The sequence below is a fragment of the Morus notabilis genome, unplaced genomic scaffold (assembly GCF_000414095.1).
Source record: "Morus notabilis unplaced genomic scaffold, ASM41409v2 Scaffold5, whole genome shotgun sequence".
NCBI lineage: Eukaryota > Viridiplantae > Streptophyta > Magnoliopsida > Rosales > Moraceae > Morus > Morus notabilis.
The window spans coordinates 461,779-488,892 of record NW_010363077.1 but is presented as its reverse complement, the minus strand read 5'-3'; the positions used below and the strand labels follow the sequence as shown (position 1 = coordinate 488,892).

The window sequence follows — 27,114 nt, the reverse complement described above, 5'->3', positions numbered from 1 at the left end:
TACTTACACTCAGAATTGGAATAAATTGTTATAAATTTACTTATTTATTCTTTTAGTAGATTTTTGTATGTTGAACTTAAAAAAAAAAGAAATTGTATATTATGCTAACTATCTTAATATTAAGATAATTAATTAGTAACTAGATTTTTTTAATCACACATAATCACACCTAGATTTTTTTTAATTAGTAATTATAAATTGTAATGGTCTGGATCTCCATGAATCCTTGAAATGATGTTGTGCAATCAAGAGGTAAAACATGGTTTGATCACAGATTCAACAAATAAACACAAAAAAAATAAAAATAAAAAAATAAACTTGCGATTCAATAAAAAAGAACCGCAGTGATTTATGTTATGGACTCACCTTGAAGAAAAGAGGGATGCTTTTGGTTGATGTGGATGCAATGTTGTGTTTTGAGAAGAAAATATCAAAGGAAGTGAGGAAAGGAGATACGAGAGGCGTGAAAATAAATTATAGCATTTTCAATTTTTTACTTTTTACTGTTCTATTTACAAATTTGTTAGTAGAATTAAGGGTAAAATCATAATTTACATTTACTATTAGGATTGGGAGTGCTAATCTGGTGGGGGTGGGAGGAGTGTCAATTGCATTCCTCAACCTTAAATTGGTGTGAGACCCACACATTTGCACTCTTATTTCAAGATAAAAATGGGTAAGTAAACATGAGGTTGATTTCAATTTTTAATTCTCATTCCCCACTCCTAGTAAGTAAATATGTCATCAACTTAATCATGCTTACCAGTTACCATTCAATGGAAGAAGGAGAAGATAAGTGATCGAAAATCGAAATGGGAAAGGCAGGACTGCATTTCTTTCAACTTGGGCTAACTCATCTCATTCCTTGGTTTGCTATCTGATGTAAAAGCATTGATCTTTTCAGTGTTTTCTTACTTTGATAAAATTAAAGGTTGTCTCCATTGGAGGAGAATATTTTTTGTTATATAAATTAAGGTTTTCTAGGTTTGTTGGTTGTATATAAAGTTAACGCAATAAATTTAAATAATGCAAAAAAAAAAAAAAAAAATGGTAGGCCGAGGCTGTATTGGCTAGGCAGAAGTAAAGCAAGGTTTTAGATCTTTGACCACTAAAACGCTATCTCCTTTCTTAGAAAATGCGTTTTACAGTTTTGGATTTGCCCCTAAGACAATGCCTTTTTTTATTTTATTTTATTTTTTTATAGATGAAAATTCTCGAAGTAGCTTTGTCCTTACTGCTATTTGCTTCTTCTTGTTTAGCTGGTTTTGGTTAAGGTGCCGTGTTGTTCAAAGCTGCATCCGCATACTAAACCTTAAAAATGGAACATAATGCTTTTTATTTATTTTTGATACAGAGAAGTGGATTTTGGAACTATAGAGACCTTAATACTAACACTGTAATTTTATTCACTGTTTAAACAATAATAATAATATATTATGTTGATGTAGTCCATGTGTCAGTCAAACAGTAAATGTAGAAAGTAATAAAAAGATAGCATATGCTAGCATTTCTCAAACATTAATTTCATTTAACAAAAAAAACAGCACTTTTTTCTTAAGGACTTCATCATAAGTAAACAACACCTTTTTTTTTTGGTTGAAATTAACATTGTTAACAACAATAGTAATGTAACGTGCTATAGAATTTTGACACTATTAAGGTTCCGTTCATTTCACCGATTTGAGTTTTACTATAGTAAAAAGCTCTTAGAAACAATTACATTTAATTTTTTGCTACAGTAAAAAACTTTTATATAAAGTCACATCTAAACTCAAATTAAAAATTTAAATCAGCAAACTAAACATGTCCTAACTAATCTCATGACATGAGATATGATGGCTTTCAAGCTGGTATGAAAAATTGAATTTGCTCTCTCTTTAGTTTATGCTTCTTAAATAATTAAGAAGATTATGTTTATGGACCCTAGGTAAGATTTAAGTCGGTAATTAATTACCCATTTGCAGTAAACCAATCAGATTTTGGAAAAACACCAAACAAGCGTGCGTGCAGTGCACCACACTCACACACTGCTTGCTTGCTTGTTGACTATGGAGTTAAAGTTAATGCAGAGAGAATCTTTGTAATCTTTTTAAGCATAGCCGACCAGAGTCTTTGAGAACTTAAATAGGTTATACCATTTTATTCTTTTTAGATAGTTACCAAATGACTCATTGGTTCTCTTATTTATTTATTTATTTCTTTATTCATCAATATTTAAATTGGTAGCAATAAATAGCATTTGCCCCTACTCAGCCTAATGGTGGTCCAAACAATATTCAAGGCATACCAATTAAATGTCCCAGCAAGTTCAATAAAGGTCTTCCGAGTACTACACAGAAAAATCATCTTTACTCTTGAGCAATAAATGGAAAGAATAACTACGTTTGGTTCACAGATTTAGAATCATGATTCAGAATTATTCTCATTTTATGTGTGTTTTTTGTGAGAGAAAAATACTGGAGAGATCCATGAATCGTGATTCAGAATAATTGACGAATACAATAAATAAAAAATAAGGGTTCTTCTACCAGGTACATTTCTTAAGGCCTGTTTAGGAGAGCTTCCTAAAAGCTGTTTTTGGCTTTTTTTATTCTCAAAACTGCTTCTAAAAATGTTTAGATGATTTATCAAAAGTGCTTTGACTTTTTAGAAGAGTTTTCAGTTAAAACTAGAAATTGTGACTTCTAAAAAAAGCACTTTTAAATAGACTTTAAAACTTGTACCAGAGTTTAATTAAGACATTATAAACTTAATTCTAACATTTTTATTGCTTATTAGAAAATTTAAAAATCATCTTGACACATTAAGCTCTTTATTTCAAACACTTACTGAAAAGTCACAGTTTTTGCTTCTCTTCTACTGGCTAAAAGCAAAAGCAAAAGCTCTGCTAAATGGACCCTAATTGTTAGATCACGTCAAAATAAAAAATGTATAACAAAGACAGTTTTTAACACAAATTTAATGACTAAATAACCGAGTCTTAAGAGTAGTTTGTTTTCCGGATCCTACCATAGAAATCTCTAAAAGAATAAAATGTTATTCTTTTCTTTGTTTTACATGATGGCACACGCCATTGGAATATGGATATTCTGGGTTCTCTCGTCTTATGATGTTCAAAGATAGATAAACAAACCAGCTGTTATAAAATATGGCTCTTTCTTAAACTGAGCAGTTAAACTTCTATAGGTCAGGCATTTCCATGTGTTTAGGTATTAGCACATGAAAGTTACAAACACCAAGCATGTATACTTCTTCATGAACCAAAATAGTTCTAATTCATATACTATGGCTATGAAGGGTAGTTATCACTTGTTTTTCCTTCTCATATTATATATATATATATATATATGTATATACACATATATATTAGACAATAGAGATGCTTCAAGTATGGCTAGGCTATCTTGTGATGCACATCTTCCACCCATAAAAGGCAAAACGAAACAGATCAGAAGAATACCAATAGTATGCTTTCAAACTTGTGTTAATAAACCAAAAGAAGCTTGTTTGTGACCAGCATTTGAATTTTGTCTTATGTTATGAAAATTTGCTTGTGGAGATGGAGAACAGATAAGTATGGAATCTTTATAAGAAGCAAAAGGCCAACAACAAACATAAGTACTCTTTCTTCTTTTCACTTCTTTTTTACACCACTTAACAGATCACAAGTTAATAGAAGTTTCAGAGATTAAAAGCCATTTGGGGTCCATTGCATTCACATTAGAAATAGAGAGGCAGGTGAGAAACTACCCAATGGGTTGTCACTTGTTTACCCAAAAGTGGGTGGGACCCACATCCCGGAATGGTTGAGATTGTATCACGAATCATACCCCTTGAAGAGATATCTCGTTCACCTCGCGGATTCGAGTTTTCAATTCGAGTTGAGATGTGCTATTTTTTGAGAGCTTTTCACTGTAGTAGAAAAAGTTAGATGTGATATTTTTTAAAAATTTTTTACTGTAAAAATCTAAAATTGAAAACTCGAATCAATAAAATAAACGAGGTCATTCATCAATGTTTTATTGGTAATGCTCGTTCAATCAATGCAACAGCAGAGAACACAGGCATATGCAAGGCTGAGTCCTATATTAATTAGATTTTCAAAGTGCTGGTCGCATTGAATAATACCAACGCAAAACCCTTTTGTATTTATTGCTCTTCAATGGCACCCTCTGTTTTAGTTAGAATCAACAGGACATGCTCTTTACTCGAGACGTACACATGCATGTTGGCATTCGATCAATCTCACTCCCAAATCCTCCATTGCAAACGAACTACGGCCACCAACCAGATGTTTCATAGCCTTTTCTTTTACAACATAGACCTCGCCAATATGGAGGAAAGACTTTATCTGATAAACCTCTTTATCAACACTATCAGCTGATCGTTTAATGTAGTTAAAATTATATCAGATTAAAAATATATACGTAATAAATAATTTTTAATACAGATATGAAGGTTGAAAAGTAAAAACTATTGATAATTCTTCTTTTCTTTTAATCATACCAGAGAAACTCCATATGAAGAATGTACCTTCAAGCTAACAAAACCTACATTATATTTGTTATGAAAGAAAGAAAAATCCAAAATTATATTTTGAAAATTCTTAGGTAGGGTATGAAAAAAAAAACTATTGGCGAGAAACAATTAATCTTTCCTTTATCAAGTTAAACTATCTTCTTTTTTATTATTTTGAATCATTTTGATTATAATCTAAGTCAAAGTTATATCTTATCGACTTTATCATAAAATTATTATTATTTTTTAAGAGTTTTTCTTGTAAGATAGAAAGAATGAACTACTTGTAGTTCTCTATTTTCTAACCGTCAAATTTGTATCAAAAATTGACTGTTTTGTATACTTTTTCCATCTCATATGATTTAAACAGATCAAACGGTGCCAGAAAAGTCCCTTTTTTAGGAGATTTTTTGATATGCTGATGTACCGATAGATCAGATTTTTTTAACCATAAAATCTGTGTATTTTTTGAATTTTATGTATTTTATGCGGATCTAGCAGTTAGAAAACTTAACCTATTAATATGTTAGCGCACGAGAGAAAATCTTGTTTTTTTTTTTTTAGCAATAATATTGTGGACTACTTCTTTTACAAATGTAGCCATTGAGTCATATTTTGACACCCACTGCTCTAGTTTGATGTTAACCGTTGGACATATTCAGAATTGAGCTCAGAACTACCAAACCTCTTTTACATTTTTATCACTAAGCTAGAAGCCTACAACTAATGAAATTACTTGGTGTAATATGTTGCATTTCTTTCCCTTTTTTTTCTTAACTTGGTGTATGCATTTCTGGTCTAATTTTTGAACGAATAAAATTTACTATAAATTATTCTACCGAGAAGCATGCGTTCTATACTTTTTTTTTTTTTTTTTTGGGTGAAAAGGGTTTCGCTAAAGTAGACAACAGGCTATGTTTGGTTTTTGTCAAACAGTTGCTGGCCTGCACGACCAACACTATGGTCCCCTAACGAAATCCTCTTGTTTTCTCAATTATCTCTATCATCCTCATCCCAAACCCAACTCCACAAACCTTTTTTGAAAACAAAAATAAGGAGCTATTTTAGGATTAGAAAAAATAAACTATAAATAATTTTGTATTTTCAGGGCCCGTTTAGTTTACTGATTCGAATTTTTAATTCGAATTGAGATGTGATTTTATGTGAGAACTTTTTACTGTAATAAAATTCAAATTTTAAACTCGAATCGGTAAAATAAACGTGGCCATAATTGTTAAATTTATATTAAAAAAATATTTATTTTGTATACTCTTTTAATTTTATGTTATTTTAACTAAATTTAATGATCATAAATTGACACCGTAGATAAAACTATTTTATAAGAGAAATTCATGAATAATTTACCAAAAAAAAAATAAAGTGAAAAGGGCACTACATAGTGGGAATCCCATCTAAAAGATTAAAAAAAAAAAAAAAAAAACTGCACTCTTTACCTATTTTGCACAGCTGTCATTCTTGAGCCAAAAGTGATTAGATTAGAGTGGATGAACATTTTTGGTAGTCACTCTATCATTGCTCTAATTTTAAGGCTCTGGTTGGACACCTGTAAGTTCTCTGCAAAGAGCTCGTTTGGTTGGAAGATTCGTTCTTTGATTCTCTGATTCGAATTATGGTTCATGATTTGTTACAGTATTTTCTCTCATAAAAAATACACGTAAATTAAAAATAGTTCTAATTTATGAATCAAACGGGCTCTTAATAAAATTTATGAATGCCCTCCCGAGGTTTAACTTATTTGCATTCATATCCTATCATGAATTATATGATGTACCTTTATTGAAATGTTTTCACCAACATTACCAACCACTTTCTTTTATTGCCAACTCCTCTTTATTACCTCTTAACTTGTCACGGCCTCTCCAACTGTAATTTCCTTCAACTCTGTTAAAACTGGTGGATATTTCATGGTAAATTCATATTAAAATCATATCATTTTATACAAAAAAAAATGAATAATAATATTTTAGAATTTGATGAAGATCTAACCGTCCATAATTGTGATACTCATATTTTTCTATACCCTGTCAAAGATTTTCCCTTTTTTTTTTTTTTTTTTTTTTTCTTTTGAAACCGTCCACTCATATTGTTTTTGTTTCTAGACGTGTTTTACATGTTCACATGATCATGCTCAATAGTTCCTCGACAAAGAGCTAATGATATCAAACATAAAACTGTTGGTCTCCATACCCAAGTTTCGTGTGTCCATACCCCAAGTTTTTGTTTCCCCCAAAATAATTGTTGTACATGCCTAAGCTTCACGTGTTATATGCAAGTAAAAAGAAAAGGAAAAAAATAATTCCTTAAATAAGGAATTGTTAGTACTTGAGAATTTAATTTAACCTAGTAACCTATCTACCAACCAAACTTATGTTTAGTGTTATTTTAAAGAAAAATCTTATATAACATGGATAATTTTATTTTGAAAAAAAAAATTATTTGTTATAGAATAAAAAAAATGATAGGTTGTGAATCATTATTTATAGTAATTTTGAATAGCAAAAACAGTTTTGTAAAAGCAAACTATGGCCTACTTATAAAATTCTTACTAGTGGACAATAGTTCTTAGAATTTGTTGAAGAAAAAATAGGATTTACCAAACTTTTTTTGTTTTTTTGAAAAATGAAGCAATTGACTAACCACCTTTTTGTTGTTGTTGTAAATTTTAAGAACCTAAAAGCAATCTCCAAAATAATGCCAAACGGCAAACAGGTCTTTAACAGAGAGTGCTTCTCCAATATCACCTTAGTTATTTGTTGACAAGTGAAACACAAATGCTAATAATTATTACAATCTTATGAAATTACACGGCGACTTGATAGCATAGTAAAATCTTTGCTTCAACAAAGAGGGATTTTTCAATAGTATGAGGTCTACTTTCACTTTGTAGTTAATGAATTAAATAAAATAAAAAAAGAGGGAAAATTTTTAAAGAGTGTAAAAATATATTACTAGTGAAATATAATTTTGAATTATCATATCACATTTGAGTCATATTGAAATGAACGAAGATTAAAATATGATAATTAAAAGTGGTGTCTTACTTGTAACGTATTTTCACATTCCTCAAAAATTCTCAGAATAAATTAAAAAAAGAGGGAAAAATGTAGATGGCATATAAAATGAAAAGGAAGCTCACCATATAATTAAGTGGAGATATTCATGAATTCTCCCTTAAAACAAACAAATAAGAATTGTGGTATTCATCAATTAAAAAAAAAAAAAAAAAAAAAAAAAAAAAAAAAAAGGGGTTTTTAAAAAATAAAAAAAAAAAAAAAAAAAAAAAAAAAAAAACTAGTGGTATTCATGAATCTAGAAAGCAAGGGTACATATGACAATATAGAAAAGTACAAGTACATAGTAGCAAAAACTCTTTATTATATTTCCCACTCAGCAACCACTGGGAGAAAGTGAATGAATAGAAAGGATTTTTTTTTTTTTTTTTTTTTTTTTTTTTTTTTTTTTTTTTTTTTGCAGAACCGAAGTGGACGTATTTAATTTTCACAACCTCCAAGCCAACCTCCCCAAATATTCTTTACTTTCTTCCCAATGCTCTCTCTTTTCTCTTTTTTCTCTCAAACCCTAAGACATTAAAATTTCACCTTCAGAAGAATATATGCAAATGGGGTTCTTGCTAAAACTCTAAGTAAAGAGATCTTCCCACTTACCACAAAACCCAGATTCAGCTCCAACCCATTTCTAGCCATGGCTGCATTATCCATTTCCAGTAACTTTTCAGCTTTTTTTCTCATCACCATTTTCTTCTATGGAACTTCTTCTGCGGGCTCAACTTCCTCATTTTCCTTCCCACAGTTTGCTAAAGATCTTAAATTTGAGTCCCGCGTTGCTTTCTATGGAGATTCAAAGGTCGTCAATGGCGGGTCTGCCGTTCAACTCACAAGTTCCGGGAGAGTCATCTATAAGAAACCCATTAAGCTTGTTGAAGGTAAGCCTCAGAAATTGGTCTCCTTTTCGACCAACTTTTCATTCTCTCTTTCCCAAGGAGATGGGAATGGTTTGGCCTTTGTTATGCTTCCAAGTGATTTTGATGTCAACAAGTTCTATAATGGCTCATTTGGGCATGTCCCAATGGGATTGGAAAAGGGCAAATTTAAGATTGTTAAAGTTAAGTTTAGTACTGTGAATGATGTTAAGAATAATGGTTTGGTGAAAATACATGCGGGAATTGATGTGGATGGTTTGGTACCAACAAAAGTGAGAAATGCTTCAACCATAGATTTGGCTCTAAATAATGGGAAAAAGTCATATGCTTGGGTTGACTATGAAGCTGGCTCAAAAAGATTGGAAGTTCGGTTGAGCCAGTCTGGTTATGTCAAACCATCTGACCCTTTATTTTGGTACCCAATTGACTTGTCCAGAATGTGGGGAAATGAGGAAGCTTTGGTGGGTTTCTTTAGTTTTTCAAATTCAAGCTCTTCTCAATCGTGTTTAATCTACTCTTGGAGCTTTTTGCAAAGACATGTTCCCCAATGGATGCATTCTGAGCCGTTGGATCCAAAGGCCTTTGGTGAGAACTCAAAGCCTGTCAAAGGTGAGAAGAGGAAAGATTGCTTTACTAAAGTTCTTGCTTCTTTGATTTTTGGGGTTGCTTGTGGAGCTTTAATGGCGTTCACAGTGTTGTATTTGTGGACCATATTTGGTACTAAACGTCCTGTAGTGCCAGAAGAGTATGTTGGGAAACCTGTGGATTTTGAGTACGAGAAAGTCAAAGTAGTTGTAGATAATAAGACCATCGAAGATGGTAAGCAGTAGAGATGGATGTCTGGTGATGGGAGAGATCTATTATTTATTATGCTTTTTTTTTTTTTGGTGCTGTAAATCACTGTCTCTTTTTCTTTTTTCTCTTCTTTCTCCTTGTATTATGATCTGGTTTTGTTGTTGCATTGACTCGTTGTAATCTGAAAATGAATATGTCAAGAATGTAGCAGTAGGTTTTGTTGAATAGTCTCCTATGTTTGGAGCACTTGGATTCCACTTTGAACTGAAGAAATGAAATATTCTATGTGTTTAATCCTCTACTTCAATTAGAACCTTGTGATAATTTCTTGAACCGCTTATGGTTTTCTTAATGTCCCTCTAGTAAGTGGTCCCCTCCGCCTAACATGTAGATATGAAAAAACATAACATAACAACTATTGAATGTAATATTAATATTGGAGAGGTACAACATAGTTTTTAAAGAAGTGTAACATTAACATTGACACTGTTGGAGAGATTTAATACTAAAGTATGTAGTCGTCTAGAGACTATTTTACACTTTTAATATTAATGGTACGTTTAATAACTGTCATGTTACGTTTTTTATATCTATATGTTATCTAATATTAAGAAATAATTACACAGAATGCCTACTTTTAAAGCCTTCAATCTAAAAATACCCACCTATATACAATATTACAAAAATGTCTATTTCTATATAATAAGACACATCTAATGTCGGATATACCCTATTTGTTATTTTAACCGTGTTCCTTGTATGGTTATTTTTTTTCATTACATAGGCTGATTTTTCTAATAATATATTACTTTTGGACTTTCATTGTATGGTTTTTTCATTATAATTCAATATTTTCCATAATGATGCGTCACTAAGATAATGAAAATAGGTGTTTTTTTATTTGTTTTTTGTTTATGAGAGGTTTTTCATAATATTTACCATATTTTTACATTTTTTTAACATAATAATTTCGTGCATTTTGATTGTTTCGGATTCTTTGCAAACTTTGTATGGATTCGTTTTTCATAATGATATAATCATTAAGATAATGAAAATGCGACTTTTTATTTGATGTTTTATTTGCTGTAGCTTATTTTGTGCAGACTTATTTGGTTTTTATTTAAAAAAAAATTAAGTAGGTGTTTTTTTATTTGTTTAAAAAAAATTTCTATTTCTTGAAATAATTAGATTTCATTAAATTTAATTGTTTGATTTTTTGTATTTAAATCTAAATATTCATTATGTTATCTTTTCTATTTTGTTGATTTATTAGTTTTTTCTCTTTTTTCATTAGGTAAGGATATAAACGTCTTTATATGTATGACAGTAGGTATTTTTATAAATAAAATAACAAGTTGGTATTTTTAGATTCAAAATGCTCTAAATAAACATTTTTGTAAACAACCCTTAAGAATCCTTAACCCTTCATGTTAATCACTAGAGGCGGCTGCAGAAAAAGCTACTAGGCCGTTTAGTTCGTTGATTTGAGTTTTTAATTTAAGTTGAAATGTGATTTTATGTGAGTTTTTTACTGTAAAAAAAAAAGTTAGATGTGACTGTTTCTAAGAGTTTTTTTTTTTTTTAATCAAAACTCGAATCGGTCCAATAAACGAGACTAATGTTTATTAACTTTTTTGAAAACAAAAGGTTTAATGAGACTTGTTTATGTTGCCTTGATTTTTATTTTTTTTTCTTTGTTAGTGACAGATACAAGTTACCAACCAAATTAATCAAGTCTTAACATAGCCGAATTAGTAGGACAGATGTTGCTGACACTTCAACCTTATAAACCTTCTTAGCTTTAACGTTTGAGATTCTACGAGCATGACTGCATCAATGCGGCAGAAAAAAAAATCTTATTGCTGAGTAAGTGGGTAACGAAAGAAAAAATCCTTCAATAAAATGAATAAATATAACGTCATAATTCTGCTCAATATTCTGGTTATTCAAATGAAAAAGGAGAATTTTTCATTATCGCGTTATCATTGAGAGTCTGGACAAGTTGAAAAGAGTACTTGTTTATGGAAAACGGTTGGTGGGGGATGAATGAAAAGAAGGGGAAAAAAAAAAAAACAACTTCAAAATTGCAAAATAGATTTGACTACAGTGAGTGTTTAGTAATTAATTAATTGTTGTAATTAATTAATAAAACCCATATTGACCAGCAATTTTTGATATTCGCAGAAAGACATGTCCAATGCACGATAAACGTGAAAAATCCACGAATGAAGGAAAACCTTGAAGATAATACTAGATCCAATCAACATAGTAGGAAGAAGAAATATTATACGACGATATAATAGGGAACAATCTTTCCACAATCCTACATTCTTTTGTCTTTTACATAGAAATATCACCAAACCAAAAAAGCAAACTTCAATTGAAATTACGGCCTAAAGCTACCGAAAACCATCCATCGCCTTGCCAGAGACCGGCAACTGGAAGTTGCGGTAATTTTCACATGAATTTTAACTTGATCAACTTCAGACTTCATGAGCTTCCTCCTCCTCTTCCTCGTCATAGTAATCATCCTCCTCAGCTGTAGCATCCTGGTACTGCTGGTACTCAGAAACAAGATCGTTCATGTTGCTTTCAGCCTCGGTGAACTCCATCTCATCCATGCCCTCCCCTGTGTACCAGTGCAAGAAAGCCTTCCTCCTGAACATAGCTGTGAACTGCTCACTCACACGGCGGAACATCTCCTGAATGGATGTGGAGTTCCCAATGAAAGTCGAAGCCATTTTCAAGCCAGTGGGTGGGATGTCACAGACAGTGGACTTAACATTGTTGGGAATCCACTCAACAAAGTAAGAGGAGTTCTTGTTCTGGACATTGATCATCTGCTCATCAACTTCCTTGGTGCTCATCTTTCCTCTGAACATGGCTGAAGCGGTGAGGTAACGTCCGTGCCGGGGGTCAGCAGCACACATCATGTTCTTCGCATCCCACATTTGCTGGGTAAGCTCAGGGACAGTGAGGGCTCTGTACTGCTGAGAACCACGGGAGGTAAGTGGGGCAAAACCCACCATGAAAAAGTGGAGACGGGGGAAGGGGATAAGATTGACAGCAAGCTTTCGAAGGTCAGAGTTGAGTTGTCCAGGAAATCTCAAACAGCATGTTACTCCAGACATAGTTGCAGAGATCAAGTGGTTAAGATCACCGACTGCACAAAAAATACCACAAGAATCAACAATCAAAATTAACAATCATAACCCTGGATGCAAGGACTAGTAAACTTCAAAAGAAGTCAAGAGCAACTAAGAACAAAATGTTTAAATCACTGACACAAATTCAAGAGCAAAAAATAAAGTCCCACAAGCAACAATAAAATGTCTTATATCACAAACACAAATTCAAAGACAGGTCCAACAAACAGATAAAATAAAATAAATAACAAACAAAGCTCAAAAGTTGTCAGAAACACCAAACCAAAGACCAAGATAGACAAACAAAGCAAAACAATCAACTGAAGATTAATCTGCACAAACTACTTACAACAAAAAGAAGCACATCTATTAATTTTCATCTGAATAAAAACCCTACTAATTTTTGCAGAAAGTAGTAATCAATTGCAAATTTTTGAATACACAAGTCCAACAATATACCACAAGCATCATTAATCAATAATAATTTGCATATGCTGCTAACAACAATAGGAGCGCATCTATCACTTTGGATCTGACTAAAATCCCCATCAATTTTTGAAGAAAGTCTTAATGCATTTCAGATAATTCAAAGACAGGTCCAACAAACAGATAAAATAAAATAAATAACAAACAAAGCTCAAAAGTTGTCAGAAACACCAAACCAAAGACCAAGATAGACAAACAAAGCAAAACAATCAACTGAAGATTAATCTGCACAAACTACTTACAACAAAAAGAAGCACATCTATTAATTTTCATCTGAATAAAAACCCTACTAATTTTTGCAGAAAGTAGTAATCAATTGCAAATTTTTGAATACACAAGTCCAACAATATACCACAAGCATCATTAATCAATAATAATTTGCATATGCTGCTAACAACAATAGGAGCGCATCTATCACTTTGGATCTGACTAAAATCCCCATCAATTTTTGAAGAGAGTAGAAATGCATTTCAGATTTCTGGATCAAGATAAATCAAAGCCACAACGCATATGCTATTCGAGATCTAAGGAGATTTTTAGGTTACACATTTCAGAATTCAAGTATCAAATGAACAAAGATCAGGATAGATATCTCTCATAAACAAAAACCCTAACCCTAGATCTGATTAATGTGAAAGCAAATACTTACAGCTTGGAGTGGTGAGTTTGAGTGTACGGAAGCAAATGTCGTAGAGAGCTTCATTGTCTAGAACCATGCACTCGTCTGCGTTCTCAACAAGTTGATGAACAGACAAGGTCGCATTATACGGCTCAACGACAGTGTCGGACACCTTCGGCGACGGGAACACCGAGAAAGTGAGCATCATCCGGTCAGGATATTCCTCTCGGATCTTGGAGATCAAGAGCGTACCCATACCAGATCCGGTTCCTCCTCCAAGAGAGTGACAAACCTGAAAACCTGAAAACCAAAAATCGAAACATCAGAAACCAAAACAACAACAAAAAAAAAAAAAAAAAAATCGACAGAGACATTTCGACAAACACCTTGAAGGCAATCGCAGTTCTCGGCCTCCTTACGAACGACATCGAGAACAGAGTCGATCAACTCGGCTCCCTCCGTGTAGTGACCCTTGGCCCAGTTGTTTCCAGCGCCGGATTGGCCGAAGACGAAGTTGTCAGGCCGGAAGATCTGGCCGTAGAGACCAGATCTGATGCTGTCCATGGTTCCAGGCTCCAGATCCATGAGAACAGCCCTGGGGACGAACCTTCCGCAACTGGCCTCGTTGTAGTAGACATTGATTCTCTCCAGTTGGAGTTCGGAGTCGCCATTATACTTCCCGGTGGAGTCGATGCCGTGCTCGGCGCAGACGACTTCCCAGAACTTGGCTCCGATCTGGTTGCCGCATTGGCCTCCCTGGATGTGAAGAATCTCACGCATTTTCTCTCTCGGATCTAGAGGAAACGAAGCTAGGGTTTCAGAGGAAAAATCACAGAGTATGAGAGAGAGAGAGAGAGAGAGAGAGAGAGAGAGAGAGAGTAAAGTGAAAATGAGGAAAATGAATTGGGGAAAAAGAGTGGGGACGGTGGGATCTTTTTTATAGAAAAGTGGGTTCAAACGGCTCTCGTGTTTTTCAAAATAGAGAGAGAGAGAGAGAGATATTTTGTTTATTTTATATTTTATTGTTTTTATTTTTGGGGTTTGAAAAATAGTGAAAATGCGGTGTGATGTAGAAACGGATGGAAGAAGAACGGTTAGATTTGGGCTGCAAAAGCGGAAGTTTTTCTTGTCACAACAATCTTTTGAAATTCAAATTTTCATTTTTGCGAGAGCCTGCTTAGCTGTAGTCTTGTACTGTACAGGTCACTGCGACCAATGATTCCAAAACAGCAACTCTGTAGGTGGTTTTCTTTTTTCTCTTCTTTTTCCTTTTTTTTTCTTTTTTGTTTCTTTCCCGACCAGAAATATTAAAAGTAGAAAAGGACGGAACAACCAGAAATATGGATAACTAGGCTGGCAGACAAAGGGGCAAACTCGTCTTTTCATCTTATTTTTAATATTTTCTTTTTACGTTTGAAAAATCTTCCAAACGGGGCTTCGGGGGTGGGCCCTGTGGGGTTTGTCTTTCTTGACTCTATTCCTCCCCCAACCTTTACCTTCTTTGCAGATTGGTCCTCAAAATTTTTATCCTTCCGCTAATGGGTTCTCAAAAATTTTCTTGCCATTTAGGGCATGTTTGGTAAGAGGAAGAGAGAGAGGGAGGGAGGGAGGGAGGGAGGGAGGGAGGAAAGGAGGGGGAGATGGAGGAAGAGAATCTCTTGTTTGTTTAGGTGATGTTTGGTAGAGAGATTCGTTTCTTAATTCGAATCATGATTCGTGGTTCGCTACAGTATTTTTTCTCACAAAAAATACACGTAAATAAAAAATAATTATAATCACATGGTTCTAATCCATAAACCAAACGGACTCTTAGTTAGAGGGAGAGAGGAGAGGTGGAGGTTAAGAAGAAAAGAGAGAACCTTTCTCTATTCGGGCCTATTATTTTACATCCCTTTTTTAATGGAAGGATTTATACAATCTACCTATTAAAAATTTAAAAATATCATTTTATTTTTAAAAATTTTAGTCTGAAATTGGTAGACAAAAAAGTAAAATAAAAATGTATTCATCCATCATTTTAGCTTTCCATCTTTCTTACCAAACAACATAAAAGATTACTATAATTCTCCCAGCTCCATTTAGCAGGAGGAACGGAGAGTAGGAAGGATTGAGAGAGTTGGAGGGATTGGGAGTAAGAAGGATGAAGAGAATTATAATAATACTTCGGGTGCGTTTGAAACTCATTTTAAAATGATTTTCTTTTTTGTATGAAAATGGAAATGAAAACATTTTCAATCTCATATAGAAATCATTTTTAAAAATGTGTTTAGTATTTTTATCAAGAGATAGTTTTCAGTATAAAAAATTCATTAATGTCTCTCTCTCTCTCTCTGCTCGAGAGAGGAGAAAATGAAAACAAAAAATGAAAATCATTTCTCTCCTATTTTACACTAAACCATAAAATCGTTTTCATTTCCATGTTTTGTCTTTAATTGTGCCAAAGGCTGTTTCTCTCCCGTTTTTATTTTTTCTCTCTCAAAAAACATGAAAACAAAACAAAAACAACTCCAAACACATCTTTCATGTTGTTTGGTATGAGTGAGGAGAGAAAATGATGGATGATAGTTGTTTGTCCAATTAATATATTGTCCATTTTATTTATTTGGTAATAATTTCTTTTAGGGGTAAAATAAACTTTTAGTTCTAAAATTGGTTGGATTATTCCATCAATGAAATGATCCAAATTGGTGAGCCCGGAGAGAGTCTCTCTCCCTCCATGTCTCCTCTCCCTTCTTTCATCCAACCAACCAAACAAGAGAATTGTTCTCTCCCCCCACCTCTTCTTCCGCCCCTCTCCCTCCCTCTATTTCTCCCTCTTACCAAACACACTATTAATCCCTAATCTCCTGTTTTATTTAATAATTTTATACCCAAATTCTTATTCTTTGTTTTATTTTTTTAAGGGGAATCTAAATTCTTATTTTAAGTCGTGCTTATTTCGCATAGCATACTTAGTGTAACGTTAATCCTACTGTGAAAAATTAGAGTAAATTGCTAATTCAGTCCCTCAATTATTGAGTAATTAATAATTTGATCCTCAAATATTTGTAAGGACATCTCCGGACTCTTAAAATGGTTAAAAAGTAATTAAAACTAACAATCGAGGTGTTTTTTTAAAACCGCGTAAACAACGTTCATTGCATGTGATCTATTAATAATTAAGGGCCCGTTCGGTTTGCTAATTCGAGTTTTTAATTTGAGTTGAGATGTGATGTTGCGTGAGAGCTTTTTACTGTAGCAAAAAAGTTAGATGTGATTGTTTCTGAGAGGTTTTTACTGCAGCAAAACTCAAATTCTAAACTCGAATCAGTGAAAAGAACGAGGCCTAAGATCGGACGTTTGGTTGATGGATTCAGAATCATTCTCGATTTACGTGTGTTTTTTGCGATAAAAAATACTGTAGCGAGCCACGAACCATAATTCGAACCATGACACGAATCCTTGAACTAAACGCACAAATTCGAATCACAACTCAAAATTTATTTTTCTTATAAAAATTCAATTTAATATTTTTGATACAATATTTTCTCTCGAGTAAATTTACTTTTAAACTCAAGTTCTTAACTAGCCTCAAGAAAAAAATAGACAATAATAAAATCCATTGAAAAGCAAAAAAAAAAAAAAGGAAAGGAATTAGAGTTAGTGGTTTTGTGGGGTTTCGTAAATGTGTTTTTCAAAGTTTCTCCATGAAGCTTTAGGAATCAAACCATATTGTCAAGTCGATCTCTTACTATCAGGGGTGAGCACGGTTAGAACAGTTATTCTCAACAATCTTTTACCAAACCATAAATTGTAGTTAAACTATGGTCGAAAAAAGGTAATTACACATAATCCGACACTAAACACAAAAGCATAAAAAGTTTTATCAGTTTTTACATCTAAGTGCATGGTTTCTTTTTTCCTTAGAAAAGCTGAGTTTATCTCACAAGGAAAAAAAAACCAATTAAATTAGTTGCACAAATGAACGTACTTATAATTGTATAACAATTATTTAAAAAATCACCGTAATAAAAAATACGAGGTGTGGTTTAATTAATCGTGATCTTAAAAATTATTAAAATCGTAAATCAAGTTAAACCGTACAGTTAAGTACTAATTAACTAAATTATGAAGTAAAAAGAATCACACCACGTCTCACGGTGTGTAGTGATTTAGGTGGTTTTATGGTTAGTCGGTTATTGTGTTCACCCCTACTTACTCTCAAACTCAATAAGAGCTTGCTTATTATGGCCTTGCCACCATTTTCATGGTCCTCACTCCTTAATACACTTTCCATCAATATAGGAAAACAGTTTTTTTTTTTTTTTTTTTTTTTTTTTTTTTCTATTTTGAAATCAATTCGTTCTTCATGGCCAAAACTAGGGACTGGATTTAGGTTTTTGTTTGATAGCATAGTAAATCGATTGAAATTTTATTGCGTTTTAGGCCCTTAGCAATGGTATGATGTTTAATGATGAATTGTTGTGAACCTTTGGAAAAATAAAATCGTTTTAGGGTTTATTTTGGTTTGTGTCATCATAGCGAAGGAATAGCAGACTTTTGGCTCCTATAGAGTGTACGGTCGGGCTAGGTTGCGCTCACAGACGGCATGATTTTGGCAAAGTGACGGCAGCAGACTCGCGATGGGGCGATAGAGTCGGCTCTCATGAGGGGTTGAAGGCGGCAAAGGGCCAAAGACAGTGACGATAAGTCGGCAACATCTTTTTCTTTAGTGTCATCTCTTTTTATTTTAACATTATTATGTGGTTATGTCAATAATCTTGGCCGAAAATTTATAATCAATGACCTTCTCTGTTCAAAATTTAAAGTCCGTTAATAACTTTAGTTCTTTGTTACAATTATAAGAGTTCTTTTACTTAAAAAATAAAACAAAGGTTCGAGTACTGAGTAGATACTTGTTAGTTTGGGAGCTAAATGAGCAATTTACCTAAACAATTTGTAGGAAACCACATAAAACTTATGTGGATGCATTTTGGTATAGTTTTAGTTGGTGGTGTGGGTATTGGTTGCTAGATTATTTGAGGAATTCTTTGGTAAAGTATCCTAACTCAATAATAGGAACAATTTTCAAAATAACTTATGAACTTTAACTATCATATCACATTTAATCATTCAATCCAATAGTTTGATTCTCAAGTTCACTCAGCCTATAATATGCAGTGCGTGTTCTACCTAAAATGCAGTCGAACTTCGTAGTTTGGTAATTCTCCAATAGTCATCTTGTTTATGTTTGGTAAGAGAGATGGAAAATATGATGAATAGAAAATGAGAACGATGGAAAAAAAATAATTTTTCCTTTAAAAAAAGTGACATCTAAATGTGTTTCTGCAACAGTTAAAAATTTTTAAAAAATATTACGTATCAATTTAAATTAAAAACTCAAATTTGACAAACAAACGGCCTCAATATTCCAACAAAACAAGTCACATGAGAAAGAAGAAATACTAGTCTTGAAACCAAATCAAAACATGTTATAAAGACATCCAGAGATCAGTAAAAAACTTTCACTTCCCAACATGCAATATAGTTGGATTTCAAAGGTGAACAACACATGCGAAAAAGATTTGACTTTTTTGCAATCACTGACGATATAAAAGAAAGAAACCAAAAAAAAAAAAAACCCCAAAATAAACTTTTAAAAAAGAAACACAACAACAGCAACAAAAAGAGTCCAGAACGATAATCAGATCTCAGTAACATATAGTCTTCTTCAATTCCTTGAAGGAAATTGCAGATAGATAACGCAGTATATTGTTAAACATCATCGATCCAACAAATTTGCCACAACCCAGCTGGGCAAACCAGCAAATAAACAAAAAAAATAAAAATAAAAATAACAACAACAATCAGAAAACAAAAAAGTTGGGAGCATCTCAGAAAAATTTTCCCCATGGGTTTCTTCACTAGCAATCAAAGTGCAAGGATAACAATAATAGGATATTCATCAGCGATGCTCATCGCAAATTAAAATATGCATCCATATATATACACACCTATATACATACATATATATATATATATATCTATCTATCTATATCAACAACAGTTTAGGGTTAGGGACAATGGTGGATAAATAGAGAACGGCGATATTGGCAATCCAAATTCCAAACCCCAATAATCCCAGATGCCCATAAGCCATGTCGGGTGAGAGGTGCTTAATTTTGTGTTGAATATATATGGGAAAAATGAATAAGCTTTACCCTAGTTATAGAACGTGAAGTGATTGGGCCGGATAGTATATGGCTTGCAACACCGCCAAGACCAAAGGTTTGAGAGGTCTCGGCCCAAGGTGACATGAGCCGGGAAAGACATAACCCATTTAAGGTCCGTTTAGTTTACTGTTCGAGTTGAGATGTTTACGTAATAATTTTTTATTGTAGTATAAAAGTTAGATATAACTGTTTTTAAGAGTTTTTTTTATTATAAGAAAACTCAAATTTTAAATTTAAATCGGTGAAATAAACGGGGCATTTATGAGGTAAAATCCAAAGTGGAGTGCAACTGTAACGTACAAAAATTAAGTATAATTTTCACACTAGAGAAACAAAGATGAGTAATTAGACTTTAAAAATAAACTCAATTTACACCCAATTTGAGGGTAATAATATATAGACAAGATAATTGAGGGAGTAGAGAAATACACTTTTAAAGAGATGGTCTTCAAATACATCACTTATGTGCAAAAATTTGAGCCTAATTTGGGTGAGTAGTAGATTAACATAAAAAATATCTAAAAATGAATGTTCAATTTATAAACCTTTACCATTTCAAATCATTTTAAAATTATCTGAAATCCTACGAATAATAACACTATTAACCGCTAAAAACATTAGAATAAAAATTACATCCTTATGATAATGATTAGTTGCTTGAAAAAGGATATGCAATGTTTTATGTTTGTGTACATTATGCAAATATAGTCCTTATTCATAAAGATAAGAATTTTAGGATAAGAGTTCATCTCATTTTTTATCGTCAAATTATAGGTAAAATCTCATTTTAATCATTGATTTTTAAAATGTCGCAAAATAAGTTCTTTGTCTATGAATTATCTCAAATTAGTCTTTTCGTCTATCTAATTATTAAAATCTCGATGGAAAGAAGTACATGAGGATCATGTGACGACCATGTGCCACTTCTGGTTGAGATTTGAAGGATGAAAAGACATGATGTACAGTAAAAAAGAAAGACACACACTTTCCATTGAAATTTCAACAACAGGAATAGAATAATATGATATATTATGGACTTGGGACATTTTAAAGAGAAATTTAAAATGTACTCATTAAAATTTAGCTAAATTCTATATTTACCTTATGTTTTTTAAAATTTAAAAAGTATCTCATATGTTTTTAAAATATCCCAAAATTATCCCCTATGTTTTTAAAAGAGTAAAAAAAAAAAAAATTAACTGGTCAAAATTTTGAAATACCATAAATAAACTCAATAATTACTATTTAAATATTATTTTGGCCATTAATTATGTAAAATTTGCAAAATATAAACTTTAAACTAAATAAAATAAAGAAAACAATGCCAATGTATTTGAATGACCGCGGGCAGGATTCAATGCAAGACGGGATTGATGTGGCAAGTCTAAATTTTCTAGTTGTGTGTTAGTGGCGAGGGCACAAGATCATATACGGAGCTAGACCAGTTTTAACCTGTTAAATTTTAGAATTTTTTTAAAATACAATTTAGATTTTTAAAAATTTTATCTTCTTTTCCTAAATTTAGTTTTTTTTGTTATTAATATTTAAGATAATAAATAATGTCATTTTTGACAATTGACCATTCAAAGGGTTAAATTTTAAAAGAAAAAAGCTTAGTTATAATTTTGGGATAATAGATTAAAAATTTATCAATCTTTATTGACACTATGAACTATGAGCATTGTGACATTTTTATCAATTGAACTTTTAATTTTGATAGATTACTCTATGACTTTTTGTTTTTTAAACAATTTTAGTCTCTGACTTGAAATTGATGAATAATTTTTAAACAATTTTAGTCTCTGACTCGAAATTGATGAATAATTTCTAAAAATTTAACGTAGATAATCACATCCCTATTACATAACAATTGAAAATTTTACATAAAAAGTTATAATAAGTGTAAAATGTGCTAGGTTTTAATGGGTTTCAACAATAGTGAAGATAATATTTTGCACATAATATAAAGTTCATAAAGTAATTTGTTAAAATTAAAAATTTAATGACCAAAAGTGTCACTATGCTCGTAGTTTATATCCATAGCTTCCTACTAAGGAAGAATGAGGTTTTTTTAGGGCGTTTCGTTGCCTTTATTTTCGGCATTTTTTTTTATTTCCACTGTTTGTATATATATATATATATATATTTTACTTTTTGTTTCATTCTTTCCTCCCTTTTTTCTTTTAACTTTTCCCCATTTTTCATCTCTTCTTTCTTTTTTATACCCTTTTTACATTTTTCTTTTCTCTCTCTTTTTTTTGTCTTCCTCTTTTTGTCTTCATTCTTATCCTTTTTATCATATTATACATTTTTTTAATTTCTCTAAATGAAACCCTAATAAATATGTTTTTTTTTTTATTTTTACTTACAAAATTTCACGTTTTTTATTTTTACTTACATTTTTTTATCATATTATATATTAATAGTATTAATAATTAAATTTAATAAAAAAGATAAATGATTATGGGAATAACGTCAAATTTATCCACGGTTCAGATTTTTTCGCCACATTAACGTGGAAATGACAATCCTGACCAAACATGACGATAATCCACCATAGGAGTGAAATACTATCTAGTACTCCATTAAACTCGTGGATAAAGAGAGTCCACGCATGGTCCCCCAAATTCAGCCACTACTTTAAGGTTTCCAAGTCCACAATTCTACATTTCGAAACCCCTTTCCCAAGCAAAACAGATCAAGACAAAACACATCTAAAAAATTCCAGAACATTTCATTTCTCCTCCATTCAACTACTTTTTATAGGCATAATCTCTTAAGAAATACATATCGTTTAATGCCAAGATGGGCATGGTTTTTGGAAAGATCAGCGTCGAAACTCCCAAACATGAAGTGGTCCAATCCACAAACGACTATGAAATCCGAAAATATGAACCTTCTGTGATAGCCCAAGTCACCTACGATCCATCCCAATTCAGAGGCAACAAAGACGGCGGTTTCACTTTGCTGGCAAACTACATAGGAGCCTTGGGCAATCCACAGAACACCAAGCCTGAGAAGATTGCCATGACGGCCCCGGTCATAACAAAAGCTTCTGAGAAGATCGCAATGACGGCTCCGGTCGTGACACAGAGCGGCGGTGGAGAGGAGAAGAAGGCGGTGACAATGCAGTTCCTGTTGCCGGCGAAGTACCGGAAGGCGGAGGAGGCGCCAAGGCCGGTGGATGAGAGGGTGGTGATCACGGAGGAGGGTGAGAGGAAGTATGGGGTGGTGAGGTTTGGCGGGGTGGCGACCGAGCAAGTGGTGGAAGTGAAGGTGGAGAAGCTGAAGAAGAGCTTGGAGAGAGATGGTTATAAGGTTGTTGGGGAGTTCTTGTTGGCAAGGTATAATCCACCTTGGACTTTGCCTGCCTTTAGGATTAATGAGGTTATGATCCCAGTTGAGTGATTTTATAGGACTTTGTCGGATTTCTTACTATAGTTTCTCTTGTTTTCTTGTGTGTAAAATAGGTTGTTCTGCTTGATTGGGTTACTCACACTTGTATCTTCTTCTGTTGGGTAATGTGGCTTATCTTGCCATATATTATGTTCCATGCTTTCATCAATATATATATATATATATATATATATTATGTTCAATGCTTGGGAAGAATATGTTATCTAGGTTCTAATCAAATATCAAGTCGTTTTTGCATAGACGAAGCTATCCCATAAATCAAAGATAAAGAGAGTATATAAAAACATAATAGGCCCGTTTAGTTCGCTGATTCGAGTTTTTAATTCGAGTTGAGATGTGATTTTATGTGAGAGTTTTTTACTGTAGCAAAAAAGTTAGATGTGATTGTTTATGAGAGCTTTTTACTGTAGCAAAACTCGAATTCTAAACTCGAATTAGCGAAATGAACGGGGTCTAAATACCCGTATAGAAGAAATGGAACAGAAACTTATAGATTGCTAGATTTCACTTGAATAAAGGGCTATGAAGGCAAAACTAAGTCCGTACAAGCACAAAATGCCCAAGAATAAAGCTGTAGGCTGCTAGACTATAGGTCACTTCTTGATTGTTTGAGCAGCCAAAAGAATTTTTTTTTTTTTCCCAACCAAAAAACTATAGGCTGCTAAACAATCAAGAAGTAACTAGAAAGAAAAAGTAGAGTTTGAAATGACATTCTATATTATATCATTTGGCTTTGATGATTAAACTTAGCTTATTGTTATCTTTTACTTCAATATGTTTGGGGCTCAACCCAATTATCACACACAATTCTTGAACAGGAAAATTTTTCTGCAACATTTATTTCACAAACTATACAGATATTGAACGTCTAAAATAGCAAAATCTCTTTTGCCTCAGCCAGAAAACAGCTTCACTACAATAGTTACAATATTCAAAAGTATGAGTGGCAATCTGAAGAATTGGCATGCATGTATAAGCCCTATGATCTGCCCCTTGAGTGTATTTCTCCTGCCTCGTTGGAGTTCTACCAATGTCCACCCTCTAGGAGCAAGGAACCGGTCCTCATTCAGTATCGCTAATGCATTCGCAAATAGCAGAAGCCCTTCTAATAGTGTCCAAAACCCCATTTTCTGTATTATTTCCGGGGAAGAAAAACTTGGATCAGATGGATTAACAAGTGATGCAACATCCTAACAGAGTGCATAATATGACAGCTAAAGTTGCTCCAATACGCCTTCTTTGTCAACACACCCCAAAATCCTTTCTTCTGGGGGTAGTTTTAAAAGCAACAACATTTTATAAAATCTATTTATCCAGACATTAATTCAAGCTCAAATAGAATCATTCTTGAAAGGTAACGATACGAACGAAAGCTTAAAGTATTTCCTAAAATTATCCCTTTCTCAATAAAAAAGACACAGGAAGTAACTCCCCCAAATCATTTCTTGGGATAGTTTTAAAAGCAGCGGCAAACTTTGACAAAATTTATCCACCAAAAACCAACAAGAGCTCAGCAAGGTCATAAGCCACTCACCCCCCACGCAAGTCGTGGGTTTGAGCTCGGATCGTTGTGGTGGTCAGGGTATGTAATGAAGCGGAATGGAGAGAACAAAATTTACCAGCCTAACCGGGACGGTCAGGGTATGTAATGCAGCGGAATGGAGAGAACAAAATTTACCAGCCTAACCGGGACGAAGGATGAGACTTAGAGTTCTCAAATCCACTTAAACATAACCCACAAGGGAAACCCCAAAATTGGAGAGAAAACTCAACTCTAGTATTCAATATCTCAATAATCAAGTCTCCTATTTTAATAGCTAATATAGCTATTTATAGCTCAAACACAAAATGATAACAAAATATCCAACAACAAACTAATAACAAAACAAAACTAAATTAAAAAGGTAGAACAAACGATAATGAAAATATAAAAATGACTACTTATAGCTAAATCTTCCTGCATTAGCATAGGATGATTTGGGTACATCATCCTCAACCAAAAAGTTCTCATCTACCCAGAAATCAGTTCAGGCTTAATCCCCACTAATGTCTCAATTCTCATCTTCCCAAACCAAATCAGGGTTCATTCTTATTATAACGCGGTGCATATCAACACCCTGTGTACGAAATAATGACAACTTTTTGCAGAATAGGGAAGTTGTTCACTCTATGCATAAGCCAAAATTACAAAAGCGAATCCAAATGGAAAGAAATATGTTTCAGCAATAAAAACAGTAAATTATTATATCCTGAAAAGTTAGAGCCGATTTTCTTGAGATTATAGTCATAAGGTGAATTCGTACTGGGATTTTATAGTCAAAGCTTTAAGCCAATAAAATGAAATTCAGGTCAAGCTGAAATTTTACAAAAGAATTAATTCAAGAGGTGAGATTTGAGATACTATAATTACCAAAGCTTTAAGCAATTTCACATAGAAGCCAACTTATTTCACATTGAAAAGAAAAATAAAAGCGGGATTACTGAATTCAGGGAAAATGATCAAAATTCAAACCCAGCCTTTATTTTCCTACTCGGACGGAATATATCAAAACTCTTTCAGTAGATAAAATCATAGAATTCTTACCAGTAAAAACTACGGAAAGCTGTACCCGTAAAAGCCCAGAAAACCCTCTATGACAATGGAGAAGAAACGAGAAACAAACGGTTTCTGATAGGGGTAATTGGGATGGTCTTTTCATCGTTAAGTCTAATGGTATTATCAAAGCGCAAAAAAAAAAAAACAAAAAAAAAGAGTCTATTGACTTTTTAGAAGACGTTGGGTTGATGAATTCAGAATCATAATTCAGAATTATTTTTTATTTATCTGTGTTTTTTATGAAAAAAATACTATAATGAACTACTTAATTCAAACCATAACACGAATTCTCTAATTAAATATTCCCTTAATAAGCAGGTTACGACGTTAAGGATCTTTTAAGCAGGAGGAATAAAATGGTAAAAAGATGGATTGAGTCGGAGAGAAGGAAAGTATGAAAGAAGGAAAGAATTGTATATTTTTTTTTAAAGTTGTTTGATACGATAGCAAGGAAAGGTACTTTTCATTCTTTTGTTTGATATTAGATGGAAATGAGGAGGGAATGATTAGTTTTATTGATAAAATTACTATAGTAACCTTTTTGCTTAATTTGTATTTGCATTATGTGTCTTTATATTACACAAATACGTTGCTTTATTATTCAAAAAAAGAAAACGTTGGTTTATTATATATATAGATACTAGACATTATTATTACTGGATTTTTATACTAGAACTGGTGTATAACTGTATATTTGGGATGCTTTCGTGAAAAAAATAGATAGAAAATATTTTATATTAAAAAAGTAAATATCTTTATCTACAACGTACTCATAAAAAAGAGATAATAATAAAAGGAAAAAAAAGGAAAAAAAAAAGAAAAAAGAAAACATGTGAATAAGGTTTAAAATATCTAAGGATTTTGTGGAACATTAGCAAGTTGACAAAGGTTAATACGGGAAATTCGGCAATTTTATTTCCCCTCAACTTCTTAATCCGTGCATGAATGGGAGGATTGTTTTTTGGAGGGCGCAAGGGATTCACAATCCCTTCTTTCTCCCCCTCCTCTCACCTTTCCGCCCAACCAAACAAGGTTACTTTTCATTTTTCACACCTCAATCCCTCCATTCCTATCCCTCCATCATTCCATCCTCCCTACCAAACACACCTAAGAGCAATAGGGGCGATTATATTTTTTTTGTTTTTTGTTTTTTTATTTTTATTTTTTGCTATTAGGTAATTAAGATGGTTAGTCCCTAAATCTTGAGAACGTTGATATTTTCGTCCCTGAATTTTTAATTTTGACCCATTACTCTATAAATTTTGGTTTTTTAATAGTTTCTATTACAGACAGTGAATTTTTGTTTTTCTTTTTTTATAATTAGTTCTTATACCAAAAACTTATACAAATTTAAACCCTAAATA

At 32.7% G+C, this 27,114-nt stretch overlaps 4 protein-coding genes and 2 non-coding genes across 6 annotated transcripts; 2 read left to right on the top strand and 4 right to left on the bottom strand.

The window, feature by feature from the left end:
• Positions 1-8,021: 8,021 nt before the first annotated feature.
• Positions 8,022-9,376, top strand: LOC21406388 (L-type lectin-domain containing receptor kinase VIII.1). The gene has a single exon (XM_010103537.2). The coding sequence runs from the start codon at positions 8,242-8,244 to the stop codon at positions 9,307-9,309; it is 1,068 nt and encodes a 355-aa protein (XP_010101839.1). The 5' UTR covers positions 8,022-8,241; the 3' UTR covers positions 9,310-9,376.
• A 2,164-nt stretch (positions 9,377-11,540) lies between these two features.
• Positions 11,541-14,452, bottom strand: LOC21406387 (tubulin beta-1 chain). Its single transcript, XM_010103536.2, has 3 exons — positions 13,912-14,452; positions 13,556-13,825; positions 11,541-12,437 (listed from the first exon to the last, which is right to left on the bottom strand). The coding sequence occupies exons 1-3, from the start codon at positions 14,303-14,305 to the stop codon at positions 11,758-11,760; spliced, it is 1,344 nt and encodes a 447-aa protein (XP_010101838.1). The 5' UTR covers positions 14,306-14,452; the 3' UTR covers positions 11,541-11,757.
• Positions 14,453-19,207: 4,755 nt separating this feature from the next.
• Positions 19,208-19,299, bottom strand: LOC112092615. Its single transcript, XR_002902667.1, has one exon. It is a non-coding gene; the product is annotated as a small nucleolar RNA snoR27 (small nucleolar RNA).
• Positions 19,300-19,391: 92 nt separating this feature from the next.
• On the bottom strand, positions 19,392-19,482 carry LOC112092614. The gene has a single exon (XR_002902666.1). It is a non-coding gene; the product is annotated as a small nucleolar RNA snoR26 (small nucleolar RNA).
• A 2,939-nt stretch (positions 19,483-22,421) lies between these two features.
• Positions 22,422-23,311, top strand: LOC21406386 (heme-binding-like protein At3g10130, chloroplastic). Its single transcript, XM_010103535.2, has one exon. The coding sequence runs from the start codon at positions 22,543-22,545 to the stop codon at positions 23,143-23,145; it is 603 nt and encodes a 200-aa protein (XP_010101837.1). The 5' UTR covers positions 22,422-22,542; the 3' UTR covers positions 23,146-23,311.
• A 577-nt stretch (positions 23,312-23,888) lies between these two features.
• LOC112092610 (immediate early response 3-interacting protein 1-like) lies at positions 23,889-25,864 on the bottom strand. The gene is made up of 2 exons (XM_024169188.1): positions 25,739-25,864; positions 23,889-24,284 (listed from the first exon to the last, which is right to left on the bottom strand). The coding sequence occupies exon 2, from the start codon at positions 24,279-24,281 to the stop codon at positions 24,048-24,050; it is 234 nt and encodes a 77-aa protein (XP_024024956.1). The 5' UTR covers positions 24,282-24,284; positions 25,739-25,864; the 3' UTR covers positions 23,889-24,047.
• Between the last annotated feature and the right edge of the window lie 1,250 nt (positions 25,865-27,114).

Bases quoted from the DNA above. Each gene is read 5' to 3' on its own strand.
- LOC21406388 (XM_010103537.2), top strand. From the start codon at position 8,242: ATGGCTGCATTATCCATTTCCAGTAACTTTTCAGCTTTTTTTCTCATC.
- LOC21406386 (XM_010103535.2), top strand. From the start codon at position 22,543: ATGGGCATGGTTTTTGGAAAGATCAGCGTCGAAACTCCCAAACATGAA.
- LOC21406387 (XM_010103536.2), bottom strand. From the start codon at position 14,305: ATGCGTGAGATTCTTCACATCCAGGGAGGCCAATGCGGCAACCAGATC. The intron at 13,826-13,911 runs GTGTTTGTCGAA...TTTGGTTTTCAG, and splicing joins GAACTGCGATTGCCTTCAAG to GTTTTCAGGTTTGTCACTCT. The intron at 12,438-13,555 runs GTAAGTATTTGC...TTTTTTGTGCAG, and splicing joins CAAACTCACCACTCCAAGCT to TCGGTGATCTTAACCACTTG.
- LOC112092610 (XM_024169188.1), bottom strand. From the start codon at position 24,281: ATGGGGTTTTGGACACTATTAGAAGGGCTTCTGCTATTTGCGAATGCA.